This window comes from Canis lupus, chromosome 10 (assembly GCF_011100685.1).
Source record: "Canis lupus familiaris isolate Mischka breed German Shepherd chromosome 10, alternate assembly UU_Cfam_GSD_1.0, whole genome shotgun sequence".
Classification (NCBI taxonomy): Eukaryota; Metazoa; Chordata; class Mammalia; order Carnivora; family Canidae; genus Canis; species Canis lupus.
The window spans coordinates 9,316,703-9,335,559 of record NC_049231.1 but is presented as its reverse complement, the minus strand read 5'-3'; the positions used below and the strand labels follow the sequence as shown (position 1 = coordinate 9,335,559).

Sequence of the window (18,857 nt, the reverse complement as noted above, 5' to 3'; positions counted from 1 at the left end):
TCCCAACTCTTTCTCCCATCCCATCCCATATCACCTCTCTCTCTGGCAGAAGGATTGCAATCCATTAAAAGATCTTCACTGCGTTAGAAACTGGATGGAAATTAACCAAACGCTTCATTGTACCTTTGCAGATGAGAGCCCCTACACTAAATCCGCCAGCCAGACAAAGCCGCCTGATGGAGCGTTGGCTGTGAGGAGACAGAGCATCCCAGGTTAGACCAGACTGTTGGATTTTTCAGCTGTTTTACTTTTGAACCCTGTTATTTGCTGATCCTGAATAGTTCCACCTTGGTAATAAAAATCAATGCTATTTCATAGGGTGTAGACCACACTCTACACGACTCGTTCGAAGGATGTTCATAAACGCTAGACTTTGGGAAAGCTTGCCAACTTGTGAGAATTCATCTTATGTGCAAATCCTTTGTAAAAATGACTTGAAGTTATGGCAGCTCTCACTCATTTACTGACTCTCTTCTCTGTTTCCAGGGGGTGACTTTCACAGCAGCATCTATTTCTTTACTGAGCCATACAAGGCAGGACAAAGGGGTTCGAAATTGCTGAGGCAGACATATATTTGCTGAATAACAAATTGCTCCTTTCTTCTTAGCTCTTTGAACCTGGATTTACTTGCACTGGGCAACTCTTGTAAAATTCTGGGGCTTTGTCTCCTTAGGAAGCTGTGATTGGGATTCTCATAATACGATAAGTGATACCTGTTTTTTTCAACACAACATTTTGGACAAAAAGAATGCCTTTGCTCCAAAACTTCAATATTTTGAGAATGACACAAAAGTTCTGAAGGAGGAAAAAAATTCAAAATGCTACTCAAGCTTGGTGTGAACTAATTAAGTCATGGAAAACCTCTCATGGAAGCAACAGTACTTAAGCGAAGGGTGAAAACCATTAATACATTTGGACATTTATCAAAACTAACATCTTTATATGTTTTATACAAGTAAATTGAGTACAGCTAAACTTTAGCTATGGGATTTTAGAGCATAGTAGTTTAACAATTCAGGAGAAATAAAGCAGTGTTTCCAACGTGAAATCGAATTGTTTGGCAAAGTCCATCAGTGACAAGGGAATTTTTTTTCCATTTGAATAAGAGCTCAATTTGAATCCAGTTTCTGAGCACCCCTGCTCATGATTATTATTTACTTTGATAAGAATGACATGTGGCTATTTTTATTCTTATTCTGAAGGCTTGGGTTCATTATGAAAGTACGTGGCTTATAAAGAGGCGTATTATGAACGTGTTATACATCCTGGTTTGTGTGCTTTGAAGATTCTAAAGTAATTTGAATTCTATAATTAGATGGCATCACCCAGTGCCAAGATTTCTTCCATTCCATCCTATAAAACATCGTACTGAATTCTGGTCACATTTAGAAAAACTACTGTAGTCAGCTATGGGCTGTGTTCTCCACTTTCTCTTTGTCAGCAGTAAAGAAGTGCCCAAAGTTTGAAGTTCAAGGATGCCAGTTCCCCATCACTCCCTTCTTGGCTTCTCTGCATTAGCTAGTAGGCACTACTCCTCTGTTGGGAAGAGTGAAGAGACTTCCTAGTGTCCTTACCACTTCATGTGATATTGAACAAAAGCACTGTCTATGATCATGTTTTCCTTTCATGGTTACTAAGTTATAACACATGTTTGAGGGCCAAACTTTCCCCCAAAGTCATTAAGTCATTTTGTAAGTTACATGCTATGTATACAGAAGTCGTTCATCATAATCTTTAGTTCATGACACACGGTGATTCTTCTTTACAGAGCTTTTTCCTTTGGTCCTCCTTAGATCATTTTAATTAGAATCACAAACCTTTTTTTTTTTTTTAAGGCTTCCTGGGTTATTTTCTTAGGGTTTAAACATGGACAAACACCTTTTTTTGTTCATCTCCAATGAGGTAGCAGCCAGAAGGGTTGTGGGTCTTGAGAATTCTCTTATTTAGAACAGTCCAAGAAAAAAAGACTTCACCAGCCAGAGGGCTGAGATACCAAAATGGTTAATAGCTGATCATTAAATACTATTATCATAAGGAGAAAATTAAGGAACTTCTTAGAAACTGCTTCCTGACTGACTTCTAACACATGGATCTGTGAACTTTTAGTTACTTGACTTTACTGTCTTATTTAAAAGTACCTATTAATTTTTGTTCTGACAAAAAACAAAACAAAACAAAACAAAACAAAAGAAAAAGGAGAGGAGTCCTCCCTTGATCTATGGCCAAGAAGTCGCTTAAGGAGAGATCTAACCCAGTATCCATGAGTCTTAACCAGTTACCTACTATGTTTACTACCTTTAGTCTTAATGAAGTCCATGAGAAAGAAATGCACAGAGGAAGAACCTAGGAAAATGCACGCTCTTTGTTAATTGCCAAAATGTTAGCTGAAAAGTCCTGAAATGTTCTCCTGTTGAACTCCATTGGGTCACATAGAGCCAGAAGAGCAAAATGCAAGTTTACAGCCTCTGTTCCTTCCTTCCTTCTGTGCTGACTCCCCAATCTTACTTTCCTCAAAGGTGTTTTACCACCTTGGTAGCAAGGAAAGTTATATCTAGAGAAAAAGGCAGCAAGGAATTGAAAGAAGGCCTAATCAGGTCTTTCTTGGCTAATCTAACAAACCCTGGATCTTCTCAGCGGGAGGGAGCTCTCAGGGCAGATGCAGCCCTATGGCCATTTGGTTGCCCCAGATACTATAAGCAAACACAAGGAAGCTGGAACCTTAAGGGAGCTCTGGTTTTCCTCACATCTACCCCCATACTCCATTCTCAACAACCCAAGGATGATGACTGAATATGATCCTTCGTGTTAGCACTTTCTCTGATGGAAAGGGTGAGAGTGTAGTGGAGGAAAGGTGTAGGGTAGTGGAAGGCATATTAAACTTCTCTATCCAAGTTTTTTTAGTTCTTTGAAACTTATTATACAAATGTAGACCTGACGCTTCCTGGTATAAATATCTATACACATATACATAGGCAAGATTTCTTAACATGGGCTCCCCTATTTTCATGGCATGAGAAAGAGCAACTTGTAATAATTCTGTCCCAAAGAGGTAACCTTGAATGTTTAACAGAAATAAAATTTGCTTTTCATTCACACCAAGACCCACTACCTCTGTCTAAACTCACAATTGCTGCAGCAATTATTTTATACTCACAAGTCAAATATGTGTCTTTTATTAAGTGGCAATTCCAACTCTAAGTCCTTTCATCCTCCTCCCTTTCTCTTTTCAACAAAGGGAATGAATTAAACATCTCTTAGGAGCAAAATACATTTGCTTTTGATAAAGGGGAAATGCATAATTCATGCTATTTGGAAATTTGTCATTTTAATCATGTCTCTTACAACGCTAAATGTGCAGGAAAAAAGATTTTTTTTAGCCTTTCATAAAGTTTTGTAAAATTTTAATAATGATGATAGTAGAAAAAAAAATAACACGAGTGTCTCTATGACACTGAAGTTTAAATTTAGATTAAAGGCCTATTAAGTCTGTTAAAAAATATATTAAGGTGTCACATTTTCAATCTCATTTCTGCCCATTTTTTTAATCAAAGAGGAAGAGGTGATTTCCAAGTACATTTTGAACTAACAGATCCTGCCATACATCTATGTTTATTAAAAAGAATCTCTTTATCTGTTCCCATTTATTTGACAGATTATTGGTGAGCTGAAATCTTGACCACTCGAAGGGTTTGTCCAAATTATTAGAGGAAATCTGTACTGACTCTTAGTTTAACACATTTTGCAATAATCTGTGGCTTTACCAACTTAGATATGAAGCATTCACTTATGTCTGTCTAATATCAATGAAGGGAAAAGATAGGATACTACTATAGACCTCAGGGCCTGGAGCTAGGGTATTATTTATTTGACATGCTTCTTCTTTCCAGGTTGGATAGCTTTCTTTGACTATGCTAGTCTTGACAAAGATTTCTGGGCAATTCACAAAGGCAAGAAGATATCAAGCATTCACATCAATAGTATTTCCGAACTTTTATGCCCCAGGAAAATTATCTTAACTCTGGAGCCAAAATGAGCTACAGAAGTTTGCATGGGATTTTTTTTCTTCCCAGAATATAAAAAATGACACTTCTCAGTTTGGCCATAATGGAATGAAGTGTATATCAGTTATTATTGCTTCTCACATTTGGTCTATTTGCTGGGGGAGTAAAACTATGGAGCCGAGTCTGACATGGCTATTAGCCCAAGATGTATTCACCCAGGCCGTTTAGAATACATCCAGGGAGACTCAACACCTACTGAAAAAATCAGTCTGGAAAATACTACAGGGCCCTTGGCACCACAGAGAAGCTGGTGACCTTGAATTATGGAAGAAAGGACGGGAACTTTGAAGGCTTTGCCTTCTCTGTCCAGCATCCTTCCCGTCTTTGTTAGCACACAATTTGACGCTTCATTGGTCAAAGTTTCCATTATTACAGCACATATAGTGTGACATTTACACTAGGATTTTATAGCTGTAACATTGTTCGGATGTATGAAGGGCATGTGCTCTGGTTTGGGGCTGGTTCTCCTTTCTTCTGTTTGGTTCCACCATTGAGTTCCCCCCAAAAATGGTCAAGTCTCACAGGTGGAAACCTAAAACCAGCCGACTTGAGCACGGAGGAAATGTCGTACAAAGGAAGGTGCTGCCCAACGTCTACGTTTATCAAATCATCACATTGTTCCCTTAAAGAATCTTACAGTCTTGACAACTACATCTCAATAAAGCTGGGGTTTAAAAAAAAGGTAAAGGACCAGTACATTTCCATTGTATGCATAAATGACTTAGAAAAGAAAATTTGATGTGTGTGTGTGTGTGTGTGTGTGTGTGTGTGTGAAGGAGTGGTTCATAGTGGTCCTGCAACTCTTATAATTTTCAAATTCTTTCAAAGATAAAAAGTCAAATAAAAAAAAAAAGGAATGATGGTACACAAATGCTGCTCAAAGATACTGCAGCAAACTCTGCTGTGAGGGAGAGAGTGGCCCATACAGGACAATAGCAAAAGACGAGCACCTCTGCTACTCAGTCAGGCTGTCCCTGCAACCTCAAACGCATGCAGCGGGCCAAGGTCAGGACAAGAGGACTAAGGTCCACGATGTGCCCTACCAGAGCCCCTCACAGTCAGCATTAAGAACACAAAACAGGGGCACCTGGGGGGTTCAGTCGGTTAAGCATCTGGCTTCAGCTCAGGTCGTGATCTCAGGGTCCCGGGATCAAGCCTCTCATCGGGCTCCTTGCTCCATGGGGAGTCTGCTTTTCCCTCTCCCTCTCTCTCTTTCTCTGTCAAATAAATAAATAAAATCTTAAAAAGAAAAGAACACAAAACAGCAGTGTTTACCAGCTTTCTAATTATTGAATATTTAAGAAATTAGCAAAACGATAAAGGATCTTTAGTGATAAATTTCTAAGATGATAGATCGAGACTATTGGGAGCTGCACAGATGTCTGAGAGTCTGTCCACACCTCTACCTATTTGTTTCGTCCAGAGTACTAGATCTATCACTCTATAGTGTGATCAAGTACTAACTAGATCTATCACTCTATAGAGTGATCAAGTACTAACTAGATCTATCACTCTATAGAGTGATCAAGTTCTAGATCTATCGCTCTATAGAGTGATCAATTTATTGGTTTTTTTCTTTGTCATTCCCTCCAAGGTAAGCTACTGGAGGGCAGTCACAGCCTATGTCTTGTTCAGGCACGTGTGTACAGAGCACAGAGGAGTGCCAGGCAAACGGTAGGTCCTCAGGCCTTGCTTGGGGGATGGACGAGCCGCAGGTTTGCTCTGTGCAGAGTCTGTCCCCTTAGGGCTAAAGTACTTGGCTACAAAACAAGTATTCACAGTCTCTGTTTACCGTATATTCTCTGACTGGTGAAATGCTGCACAGCAGCTGTTCACCTGAGCCTTGAGGCCGCCCCGAGTGTGACATTTCCAAGGAAATCATCTGCTGCCCAAGACTAATGAGTGAAATAAATATAAGTCAGCTAGAAGCTAGGGAATTTTAAAGGCCAGAGGTCTCCCTCCAGCCTTATCTGTTTCCGTGTGAGCAGAAAATGTCTGTGCAGTCCTAGAACCCTGCAAAACCCTGCAAGTCGGGACAGAATTTAACAATAAAGTTGACAAGATGAGAATGAGTCATCCAGGTGTTCTGCTATAGGAAATAAAAGGCTAAAAATATATATATATGGGAAAATAGCCAGAGTCTATAAATAGACTGATGCAAAGCACAACTTATTACTTATTATGGCAGGTACACATTAAAGATTTCCCCTGGAGCACTGATCCACTTTGCTGCGTGGCTGCTTGTACGTACCGAGCTCTCAAATAACACCGGGCAAAACGAGAGCCAGCTTGATTTGTGTGTTCAGTGCTGCCGCTTTCATTAGCGATTCGGAAAAATGACAGTCTATTATGTTTGAACTTCTCTCACCCCTCGGTAAACGTGGGTGAAATATAATAAAGTGGTACATATGCAGCAAACAATTTTTAAACCATAACTCTCCGAGCATGCAATTTAGGGGGGAAATTATTTGTAGTGAATTAGTGCTGTGCCTTGATATTCCCCAAGCCCCCCTGTGCTTACAGGATTGGTGGCATTTGGTCAACGTCATGCTCTAGATACACATAGTAATCAGACAGAGTGACTGTGGTGGCCAGCACAGCCTCCCAGAGTCTGAAGATCATTTTACAAGGAGGCTCGAGGATATGTGCACAACAGCTATAAGGAGAAAGCCCTTTCCCTCTACTACTTTTGCACTGAAGAGAAATTAATTCTCCCAGTTTCCAAGTGAGGGAGATCTTCAATCAGGGTTTTTAAATCAAGTGACTTTAGAGAATTAGGCTGGGTGAAAGTTGTATTGATTGACTGGCGCTAGGGAAAGTGAAGAACCTTCTTACACAATTTACTGTAGAACAGAGAGTTAGGCCCGTCGATATTCTCTTACGACATGGCTTGGAATTAGCTTCCCAGATCTGTCAATCACATGTCATCCTCATAATGTTGGTTATGTATCTGTGTTCTATTCATACTATAATTAATGTGGATTTCAATACATTTCTATTGATCCCCCTTTTTCTTAGCTTTACCCAAGCCTTTGTTATCTGGCTTTGGTATACTATTTATATTCTCTGACATAAATTTTTAAAATCTCTAACTCTAAAATTTTTGTAAAGGCTATGTGTCCTCTCAAATACATCCACTAGTGGTTATGTACTCCCATATTTCAGGAAGCACCAGCCTGGAATGAGATTCTTCTCAGAAGAAAGCACGTCAAGAACCCCAAAGCTGTGTACTTTGTTTGTTGATAAGTTGGTGTAGATTCACAGTGCAAAAATGGGTCATTTGAATGGGAGTAGAAGGCATTTAGGACTTTTTCTATAAAATAAGAAGAAATACCAGAAGAGAAACAGGAGGTTGAACAATATTAATCCAGAGCTCAGGGATAGACAAGAATGCATTGATCATAAGAGTAACCTAATCTAGAAAGAAAAAGTGAGAGAAACTATAGGTAATTATAAAAATACGAATTGCCATTCATTTCATGCTACGCTTCAAGTATTGGACTAACCATGTTAATAAATACTGATTTTTTTTTTCCTCACAATTCCTTCAGGAAGTAAGTTTTTTTCCTTCTTCTCTAATAGATGAGCAAACTCAAGTTTGGGGAGCTAAAATATCTTGCCCATGGTCACAGAGCCTAGAAAATAGTGGAGCTTAGGCAAACCCTAGATAAAAATCAAGTTCAACTAAAATCCTGAGCAGTGCATAAAACAAGAAGGCGGTGGAGGCGATCTTTAATGAGTAAGACATGTAAAGACTTGGCTTCTACAGGCCAACTGAACCTCTGCTCAGAAGTATCCAGAAAATGTAAGGTATCCATCTCAGTTACAACCAACTGGCGCCCTTCACTGGGGTGGGTCAGTGAGTGAAGGCCGAAGTCATGGCGATCGTACCATTATCTCTCTAAGTAACAAAGACCTAAGAGAACCTGGGAGGAAAACTGGTGGTGCTTCAGGCTGTGCTGTAATTTCTTCTATACAGTTGTGATTTTCAGGGCTTCCAATTCAAGGGAAAAGATTAAAATTGGCCAAGTGGGCTTGTAAATACTTGTTCTTAAACTGGTAACACTATAGCTCTATACTTCATGTTTCCCTTTTAAAACTTTGGAAGAATACAGAGCTTAAAGATAACACTGAATAAATCAATCCCTTTGTTCTGTGGCAGAGCATTTAACCTTTCAAAGACGTTTCTAAAATCAGTTCATGTATATCCCCCCATTATCGGATTAAATGAGTAAAGACTGACCCCAGGCAATGTGCTCACTCTCTCTCCATATATATATAATATATGTATATGCACACATTTTTATATTCTTTTAAAATTAAACATTCTTACACGTTCCTAAAGTGTATTACTGAATTACATGTTTAACTGGTGTTACAGGATTTCTGCTTCATAATACTTTATAGAGCCTGCCAAATCTCTTTTTCTCTTTAGGAGTTTGATTGCACCTCTGGTTCTTTCCCGTTTTCTGCATAGAATGTAAACAGTTTGCACATCGATCCCATGTCTTTTACCCTTGCATTCTTGGCTGCATTGCTTTTATTTTTTCTCCAGCCAGGCTTTTATTTGCTCCCTAAATCCATTATAATTAACATGATCTCTCTTTTTTTTTTTTATTCTGAGTTTTTATCGAAACTGACCCTTATGCAGTCATTCAACATTTAATCATTCAACAACTTATTGGGCACCTACTATGTGCCTTTTACTATCCCAGGTACTAGGAATATCCTACAAGCCTCTGTCTTCCTGGAGTTGGCCCACTAGTGGAAGAGACATACATTCAACAAGCGCCTAACATAAGGTCAGACTGTGCTAAGTACAATAAAATGGAATAAACTAGTATATGGGGTAGAAAGTAGTGGGTACAGAAGGACATGGGCTCTTGGTTTGCAAGGAAAGTCAAGGATGGGCTCTGGGAGGAATTAACATTTGAGGGATCCTAAGATGAGGGTGAACCACATAATGCTCTGGAAGAAGTAGAGTGTAGACCAAAAGAATAGCAAGTGCAAAGGCCCTGAGGTCAGAACAAATTTGCCTTGTTAAAGAAACAGAGAAAATCGGCATGGCCAGAAAGGGAGAAGTAAGACTGAGAATGGTAAGAAATGAGGTCAGGGTATGCCTAGCTGGCTCGGTCAGTAGAGAATGCAACTCTTGATCTCGGAGTTGTAGGTTCAAGCCCCACATTGTAGAGATTACTTAAAAGTGTCAAGAGTGCTTAAAAATAAAACCAAGGAAGGAAGGAAAGAAGGGAAGGAAGGAGGGAGGGAGGGAAGGAAGGAAGGAAGGAAGGAAGGAAGATAGATAGATAGATAGATAGATAGATAGATAGATAGATAGATAGATAGATGTGGTTGGAGAGAGAGAGAAACAATGATGGGTTCTGTAGAGCTTGTAGCCAAGGTAAGGGTAAGAGTTTGGAACTTAATCTGAGTATGACCCAAAGCTACTGCCGGGGTTGAACAGTTGAGGTATGATACAATTCTTTTTAATATTTTTTTTTAATTTTTATTTATTTATGATAGTCATACAGAGAGAGAGAGAGAGAGAGGCAGAGACACAGGCAGAGGGAGAAGCAGGCTCCATGCACCGGGAGCCCGATGTGGGATTCGATCCCGGGTCTCCAGGATCGCGCCCTGGGCCAAAGGCAGGCGCTAAACCACTGCGCCACCCAGGGATCCCTACAATTCTTTTTAAAATCTCTCTGGTTTCTATATGGAAAATAGACTTGAAGGACACAAAGGTGGAAACAGGAAGATCAGTTGCCATTGCAGTATTTCAGACAAGAAATGATGGTGGGTCAGGCAAAGATGATGAAGGTGCAGGTCGTGAAAAGTGGTCAAATTTTGAAGAAAGACTCCCCAGAACCTAATGAAAAGTGAGATGTGGAATGGGAGAAGAAAAGAAAAATCTAGAAGGAGTCCAAGGCCTTTGCTCTTCACTGGATGAACAGAGGTGCCATTTATCGAGATAGAGAGCCACCGAGAAAGACCTAGATTGGCAGAAGGGTGCATAGGGAACTCAAAGGAGAGGCCCTTGGAGATAAAAATTTTGGAGGCATCAGCCATATGTACACCCGTGGCGATGGGTGAGATCATTTAGGCGGTGTAGATTAAGGGTGGGGTCTGAGGCCTGAGGTTGGAGCACACCAGGCTTCAGAGGTCAGTAGTGAAGAAATAGAGGCAGTTGAAGGAGAACCAGGAGAATGGAATCCAAGCTAAGACCCACATGTCACTGAGGAGGGAGAAACAAATTGCATCAAATATTGATGATAAGATGAACAAGATGAGGCCTGAGAATTGACCATCAGATGGTCTAGGAAGTTATAAGTGACTGGTTCCAATAACAGGGTATGAGCAAAAGCCTGATTTGAGTGGGTTGAGGTAAGAATAGGACAGAGAAGACAGAGAAGGTAAACAGAGACAGAGAAGGTAGGCAGTTTTTTCAACCTCTCAGATAAACTATCAAGAGAAATAGAAAAATGGGACAGTAGCTGGAGAGGACATGGTATCCTGGGAGAGAGGAACTCTTTTTTTTTTTTTTTTTTTTTAACAAAATATGGGAGAGGTAACTGTGCTTGTGTACTAATAGGGTTGATTCCAGTGGGATGGGAAGAGGGAGAGGGGATAAAAGCAAACCCAAAGTCTTTGAAGCAGCTAGAGGGAGACCACCTAGCATTCAGTGGGCCTATCAGCAAAAGGCAAGGCAAACAGAGTCCAAGGGCACGATGGGAAGGAGGGTGGTAGATTTCCTGCTGAGAGTGTGTGTGTGTGTGTGTGTGTGTGTGTGTGTGTGTGTGTCTTCTGACTACTTAGTGGAAAAAGAGGTGAGATCATCACAGAGAGTAAGGTGGTGAAGGGAATGGTTTACGCTAGTAGAGAGGTATCATTCCAAAGGCTGGGAGAGTGGATTGCCTCGGGCAATTTGCAAGGATTCGCATGCAGCCCTGGGGCTCTCTAAGTAAATAGGATCCTCTCTGCTCTTGCACACCCTACCTCTTCAAATCAAAAAAAAAAAAAAAAGGTTAAAATAAACTTACCCACCTAATGCTGATAGCCCACATTGCCGCCTTACCTTCCATCATTTCCCCTGGGAGCTCTCCTCCAATTTCTCACTTCCATGATCATGTCTTTCTATGAACACCCAGAATATTATGTGTTTTTATTGAGCCTTTTTTTTTTTTGTCAGGTTACCTCATGCTGTCTCAAGATGCTCTGCAATTATTTTTCTGGAATCTAGACTTATCTCTAATTTGTGGTTAGAGTCGCTTAAATTCAAGACAGTATTTCTTTTCCCCCTCACAGGGTTCGTAGCTCAGGGAAGGTCATGTTGGTTGTGTTAAAGGATCTGATCACTGTTGTACATCCAGCATTACAAAATAAAGAAATGGGGGCAGATGGATCGGGTACCTGGGTGGCTCAGTATTTGAGCGCTTGCCTTTGGCTCAGGTCGTGATCCCCAGGGTCCTGGGATCGAGTCCCACATCGGGCTCCCCGCAAGGAGCCTACTTCTCCCTCTGCCTGTGTCTCTGCCCCTCTGTGTGTCTCTCGTGAATAAATAAAATATTAAAAACACACACACATCAAATAATGAGGTGGAATGTGTACAACTCATAATATTCTTACTGCTTTTCCTCCAAAAAACATTTAAACCTAACACACTTTCATGTGCACACATGCACACACACCTTTCTCTTTCTTCTTTCCTTCTTCCTTTCTTTCTCTTTCTTTCTTTTTCTTTCTTTCTTTCTTTCTTTCTTTCTTTCTTTCTTTCTTTCTTTCTTTCTTTCTTTCCTTCTGTTTTTCTGTTTCCTCTTCCAATATAGGAAACTCCACATCCAACTTCTGCTTCAATATTTTTAGAGACAGGAAATTTACTACCTTACTTAGCCACCACTTATTTTTTATATCACTACTTGTTAGGCACTATTCTTCATGCCAATGGCCTAAAGTTTCCTAACCTTATACTTGTACCTACTGGCTCTTCTAATTCTCCTGAACTTCCCCAAAGTACATTTTTCAAGTCCTTTCATGCCCCGATCATCTCTTCCCTGAGCTGTTGTCATGGTTGTAGTTGTTTAACCAGGTAAAGCAGGTCCGTTCCTTCCACCTTGTTCTGCGACATGCTCTCCACACCCAGGTAGTCTTTCTCGAGTTTGTTAATGCCATTTACCCTGTGGCAGCCAAAAGGGAAGAGCTCCTCTCACTGAAGAGAACACAGTGTGAGAAAACCATCTCTTTCCCTGATCTGGATGCTCTATGGGATTAATGCAGATTACAATCGTATTTTTAAATGAAATAGTGAGGTTTGTTTATCCTGAGCTGGCACTCAGTGGGTGTTGTTTTCATGAATTATCCCTAAGAGTCAGTCTTTCTCCCTTGAGCAGCAGCTCTCTGGATAATGCTGGGCCTTCGTTCAGTTGTCCTCACATTTACTTCTGTATTCAGCGAGTAAAATCTGAGAAGAGGGAAGGGTACTAATAATTGTGGGGCATCTATCATGTACCAGTCTTATTTATTCAAAAGGGATAGTTAATTATCTCAATTTTACGGAGGAAGAAATTAAGGCTTATGGAGGCTTAAGGGACTTGCCCAAGTTTACGCAACGACAAAGCCGGTATTTGAGTTTAGCATCCCCTTAATCCGGAGCTCCTCGTCTTTCAGCTACATACTCAGCTCTCAAATGATTTGGCTCATCTTTGCAACATGGTGGAAATAGTCTCTATTCCTGCTCATCACGTATATTTACCATTCTTCTTTTTTTTAAGATTTTATTTATTTATTCATGAGAGACACAGAGAGAGAGGCAGAGACATAGGCAGAGGGAGAAGCTGGCTCCATGCAGGGAGCCTGATGTGGGACTCGATCCCCGGTCTCCAGGACCACGCCCTGGGCCAAAGGCAGGCGCTAAACCTCTGAGCCACCCAGGGATCCCCATTTACCACTCTTCTTAGTAGCGAATTAACCACGAATTTGACAAACATCTAAGAGTGTTAAGAATTTGGGGCATAAGCAGTACCAAGGACAGAGCTCGGAAGTACCCCACCAGGAACCTTGACCCTCCTCATGTTGATCCTCATTCGCAGACTTTGGTTATCATCCTCAGTGAGCTCTAAAACCACAGGCTTTGAGTTCGGAGTACTCTGTCCACAGGTTATCATGAGAGATCTTTCTCAAAGCCCACTGAAAGACTCAAGTATGTATTTACATTATGTTGTTTTTATATATAATGTTGATTTGTATGCCTTATTCTTCAGTGGTGTAATAATCCTTTCTAAAATTTTGCCAGGACATGCCCTTAATCCTAGAGATCTGTGATTTCCAGAGCCCTTCATGGTAGAAATTAAGATGCTTACTCATTCCTATTCCTTTGGCATATCTTTCATTTTCATCTTCATTTTATGATCACATCTGTACATTCTTTTAATGCCGGGGTGGTGTGGGGCGGGGAGTAATTTATCTGACTCTAGAAAGCTGCATAAAATACATTTAAAACAGCCAAAACAGTATTTTAATATCACTTTACCTACCTTTGGCATGTTTTTTCTCATACATTAATGTAAAATTCTCTCTTTTCTAGTTTAAGATCATTCTTAGACACCGCTGGAGATGTGCATCATTGGAATTGAGTAGCTCAGCATTTCATCATGCTAACAGTAACATTATCCCAGCTTCTACCAGCAGTAGGCTTCTACTCCATGCTCTTGTTCTGGCCTGGAGAGCTTGGAAAAATCCTTCTAGTTGTCCTTTACATCTCTAATAGTTCTCAAGTGAAAAAATTGTCCATATTCTAATAAAGCATATCCAAGAATTATTCTTTCTAGAAGCCCACGTGAAGGTGCAGTAACTATGGTGGCAAGAATTCACCCTTTGCTCTCAGGAGCAAGAAATAAAGGGAAGAAAATATTAGGAATTTGCAAAAAAATGAGATGGCAAATATTTAAATTATCTCCAGTGCCATCAAGGATACAGGAAAATAGAAGCATATATTGTTGGTAGGAATATAAATTTCTTAGAAGACACATTGGTAGCTCAATCAAAATGTTTAGAAATATAGCCACTTTCCCCGCCATTTCGGGGAATATTTCCTACAGCAGTCCTCATCCTTGAGCACAAATACGTAACCGTAGTTGCCTACTAAGAAGATGTGGTAGTTTTTGAGAATCATCCCAATCCTATAAAGAAATGCTCTGAGAAAAATGTCGGTAGCCCCCCAAAAAACAACCACTCTCATCATCACTCGCTGCCTTTGAAATAGAGCATTATATTAGCATCGGAGGAAGGTGGCTCTGGGGATAGGAAGATATCTCTCCCAACTCTGATGCCTCGCTGTTGAAAAGTGGGAACTAAGAGTCCCTGCAGTCAGCCATGAGTGGACAGGTGGGGTGTGGTTGAAAATGGGCAGGACTGGGAATAAAATGTGTCAGCAAATCCATATCTACAGAGATGATCACTGAAACATGGCTCATTAGTGAAATATCAGAAACAACCTAAAGTATTTATCAAATGGGGGACGGTCAAACAAATCATTTTAAGAAAGATTAGAAAACTTTTGAAAAGTGTGAAGCAGACCTATAGGCCACGTCGTGAAAAGACTTCTAAGACATATGCGTTATATTGAAAACAGCAAGTTATCATTGTGTTACAAATCCAATTTAGCTTAAATATTAGTGTCTGAAAAGTGAGTGGAAGTTTAGAAACAAATTTTGACAGTGGTTTCCCCTGAGATGAGAGGAGGAATAGAGGGAGAGGGTGGAAGGGCATCCTCAACTCAGGCTTTGCTCCATATGCTTATGTGTCATTTGAATCTTATGCTAAAATGTGTATCTGGGTAATTTTTTTAAGTACCATAATAACAAAAGGGGAAATTAATGGATTAGAACTTCCTGGAAGAACCGTATCTTGGTGAGCATGCCAGGCCCAACCCTACAGGTGGAAACAAGAAGGAAGCATATCTGCCAGCTGATACTGCAGAGTCAACCATATAAATCCTTATACATGTGTCTAGAAGCTGATCTGCAGGGAGAACAATACAAATGTGACGTTGTCACCGTTCATATAAGTAGGAGAAAATAGAAGATTTGAGACAAAAATGATCACCGGTTTCAAACTATTTTAAGTCCTATAGAAAGGAGCTCAGTGGGTTCTCCATGATCTCAGAGGTATAACTGGAACCTGCACGTCAGACGTCATCATCCAGTATCATCCCATTAGCTCAGGGAGGCCTATAGATGCATTTCCTTGGCCAGCAAATACCATGAGACAGTGACTGTTGCTCTTCATTCTATTTCATGCCCACACCCACCCCACTGATCAGGTGATACACAGCCTGTTTTATCCCTTTATTACCTCTAATTAGTACCTGCATTTGGATTTTTGACCCCTGCTATGAGGAAATCAGATTTGGAAACAACTGAAGGTAAAACTTTGTAAGAAGTACAGAAAAGCAATATACCGCACTGGTTAGGAACACAGGCTCTGGAGTTAGCCTGCCCTGTTGGAATTCCAGCCCTGCCACCTACTGCTATGTGGACTTTGGCTGGTTATTTAAGTTTCATGCTTTGTGTGTCAATTTTCCCATTGTGTGAAATGGGAGAGTAATGAAGCCTAAAGAAGTTAATGCATAGAGAGCATCTATATTGTTTTTCTATTGCTATGTAATATTACCCAGACTTAATAGCTTAAAAACATCTGTGGGTCAGTAATCTAGGCATAGCTTCTCTACTCTTCTGTTTCGGGTCTCACAAAGCTACAGTCAAGGTGTCAGCAGGGCTGCGGTCTCATAAAAGACTTGACTGGGGAAGGATCTGCTTCCAAGCTCACACAGGGTGTTGGCTGGATTCAGTTCAGAGTTTCAGTTTCTTGCTGGCTGTCACCCAGATGCTGCCTGCAGCCCCAACACAGCTGCCTGCCTCCTCAAAGCCCACAAAGGTGGGAAAGTCTCCAGTGAGAGGAGCACTATAGCCTTCTGGGCAAAATCATGTACAAATAATCACATACATCTGGGTACCTTTGCCATATTCTCTTGGCTAGATAGAAGCACAGTCCAGAAAAGGAGCCACACAAGGGCTCGTGATCGGGAGTTAGGGATCATAGAGGACCACCTGGGAGTCTGTCTGCCACAGCATACTAAGCCAGGCTTAGTCCATAGGAGGTGTTTAATAAATGTAGATACTCCTCGTTGAAACTGTCTGAAGAAGAAATAGGTAGCTTCCGAGAAGATCGGTTTCTCAAATTGGGGTATTCGGATAGGTGCTGGATGGTGTCTCTAGGCACATAGTGGAGAAAACCAAATGAAAGTAGGTCTTGAGCTCTAAGATCATCTGTGATATCATTCAGTCACTAGGAAGGGGAAGAATGCCCTCCTCCTTCAGAGTCTCCTCCAGCATCTTCCTTGTTTCATTGCTGCTTTCCTTCGGCATGCTTTTTCATTTTTACCTGACTTTACCTGTTTTTAAAAAAAAAAAAAAAAAAAAAGGAAGAACTAAAGCATCCTATATAATTTTCCCTGGGACTTCTGAGTGGCTTTGGTCCCTCTTCAATAGTCAAGCTTTGGGGATGGGGTGGGGAGGAAAGAAAGAAATAGATTTTACCTTCACTAAGATTTGTAGACTCCCAGGCCCTATTTTCAGCTTCTCGCAAAACCCTAAGCAGATTTGTGTACCTGTGCTGCACACTAAAGGCCGTATAACATTACTGGGTGTTCCCCCAGAAGAGGGAAAGATGATGGATTGGATTTCTAGGTTCTCTGTAGATCTTGGTGCTGACACACAAGGGTTTTTACCTGTGTGATTCACTCCACAGCTCAGTCACATGCCTCTGCCATCTGTACCAAAGGCTGGGGAAACATGACCTTCCCGTGCAGTAGCCCAGCTTTGGAAGAGAAGGAATAAAGCAGTTCCATTGTGGTAGCACACGATTCAGAAATGTGTTTTTTTTATGTCTGAGAAGTTACCGATTTAAGACATATATTGCCTTGGATGTTAATTTCCCGAGTGCATCTACCAGCCCTACTTCGTCACATAGTCTCTGAAAAATGAAGTGACTAAACCGTATGTGCCACCCATGCAAACATCCAAATACACCCCGAGTCGTGCACACAGTGGCTCCTGACCCTGTTGCACTGGGGAGAGTAGTTGGCAATGACATAGGCACTCGACAGCCATGCTAGTAACTAAATATTACAAATACAATAACCATAAAGCATCCCTGTTATTTCCTTAATTTAAGCAATTTCCCAGTAGAGTGTTGAGGTGTTAATTGCTTCTGCACTTCTTTAGTTGACAGATACGTCCTTTTTCACCTGGGTAAGGGAAGCAATTATTGTAATGCTCTCCTGGGCTTGGTGAGATATTCTTTAATGGATTTTAAAGGCATTGGTGGGGCATTGTGCTTTTAAAAAGAAACTGTCCTTTGCTCTGTTCATACTTGATAACGTGGGTGGGTGTTGTATTCAGACCACATGATGAATCTGTAAAAGGAAAGTATATAATGGGGGAAAAAAAGAGTAGTAATATTTTTGGGGGGGGGATGTATCCAGATTTCAGATATGAGAAAAATATGTTCGTATGTGTGTATAGTGTGTATATATATCACTGAGTTGAGCAAAAATTAAAACAACAAAAAAAGAGTAAGCCTTTTCTTTGAATATTCAGCAGGGCATATTTCTCATGAATTTCAGCACAAAAATGTTACTTTCTGGAACTGGTGTGGCCTTCTAAATGAGAATTTGGCAGGTCGCTAACTTAATACAAATCGGTAAATATTATTTTACCTATTGTGTGAAAGGGACTTTCACACAATGAACTACAATTATGTTAATGTTTCCTTCAAGGGGGAAAAAAGAAAAATAGTCTTAGAATTGTTTTTATTAGAATTTGGAACTTTTTTTGGATAAGTATCACTTTGGCAACTTGTCAAGCCAAGACAGCCCACGTGAAGCAAAGTGACATAGTGGAAAGAAGGTTGAATTTAGGATTAGAGCACTTGGTTTTAAGTTCTAGCAAATGATTTGCCTGATATGGTGTCCTTAGGCAAGTCATCTAACCTGGCAAGTGTCAATGTTTTCATCTTTACAGTCCTGGGTTTCCATGAGAATCAAATGAGAAAATGTATGTGACTCTATGAGGCAACTCCTTAAGCTCTATTCAGATGTAAAGGGATGTTACACAAAGGTCTAGGTTTTGTGGCACCTGAAGTATATGCCATTGGAGGGGAGGCAGCTCTTTAAGGAAAAGAACTCAAAAATATCTTTTTCAAATTTTACAAAACCATGTGAACATAATGAACGAGTTGCAAATATTTTTCAAGCAGTTTTTTTCTTAATTAACCCCAGGCTAGAACCCTCACCCTTTGTTTCGCTAATTATTACTAATCAAATTTGTTATGACTTTTTTAACTGTTTAGGATCTGTATTGCTTCCTAGAATGTAAAGTCTTCGAGGGCAGGGACTAAGCCTGTCTTGTTTATTGCTGGATAGCAAGGTGCCTAGCATTTAGCAAATTATCAATAAATATTCACTGGAAAGATGCAGAGAGGCTGAAAGGCAACGGACCACAAGGATAAAACATTTCATATTCAGAGTGAAGCTACAAGATAGCTGGGGGAGGTTGCGTTCCCTACAGTGATTGAGATACTAATACAGAGGACTGAACAGAGAGGAAGTGGCAATGACTTTGGTTCGTCTGTTCATTCCCTGCTGCTCATCCTAATGGGAAACCTTTCCTTGGGGACAAGAATGCAGTTGTTTCCCTTGTGGAGCAGAAGAAAAGAGACCAGGAGAGGGGCGAGGAGAGAAGT

General features: G+C 40.6%; 1 protein-coding gene across 13 annotated transcripts in view; it reads left to right on the top strand.

The window, feature by feature from the left end:
• Positions 1-18,857, top strand: part of GRIP1 (glutamate receptor interacting protein 1) — a 660,770-nt gene that overhangs the window by 481,068 nt on the left and 160,845 nt on the right. For 11 of the 13 annotated variants that reach the window (XM_038549951.1, XM_038549944.1, XM_038549942.1 and 8 more), the window contains one exon: positions 132-212. The exons of 1 other annotated variant lie outside the window; for it this stretch is intronic. Coding sequence is in view for 9 of the 12 variants with exons in the window: in XM_038549944.1 (XP_038405872.1) it covers positions 132-212 (81 nt within the window). In the remaining 3 variants the exon portion in view is untranslated. Of the gene's footprint in view, positions 1-131; positions 213-8,776; positions 8,864-18,857 lie in introns of all 13 variants that reach the window. One more of the 13 variants, XM_038549952.1, reaches the window with a different exon arrangement.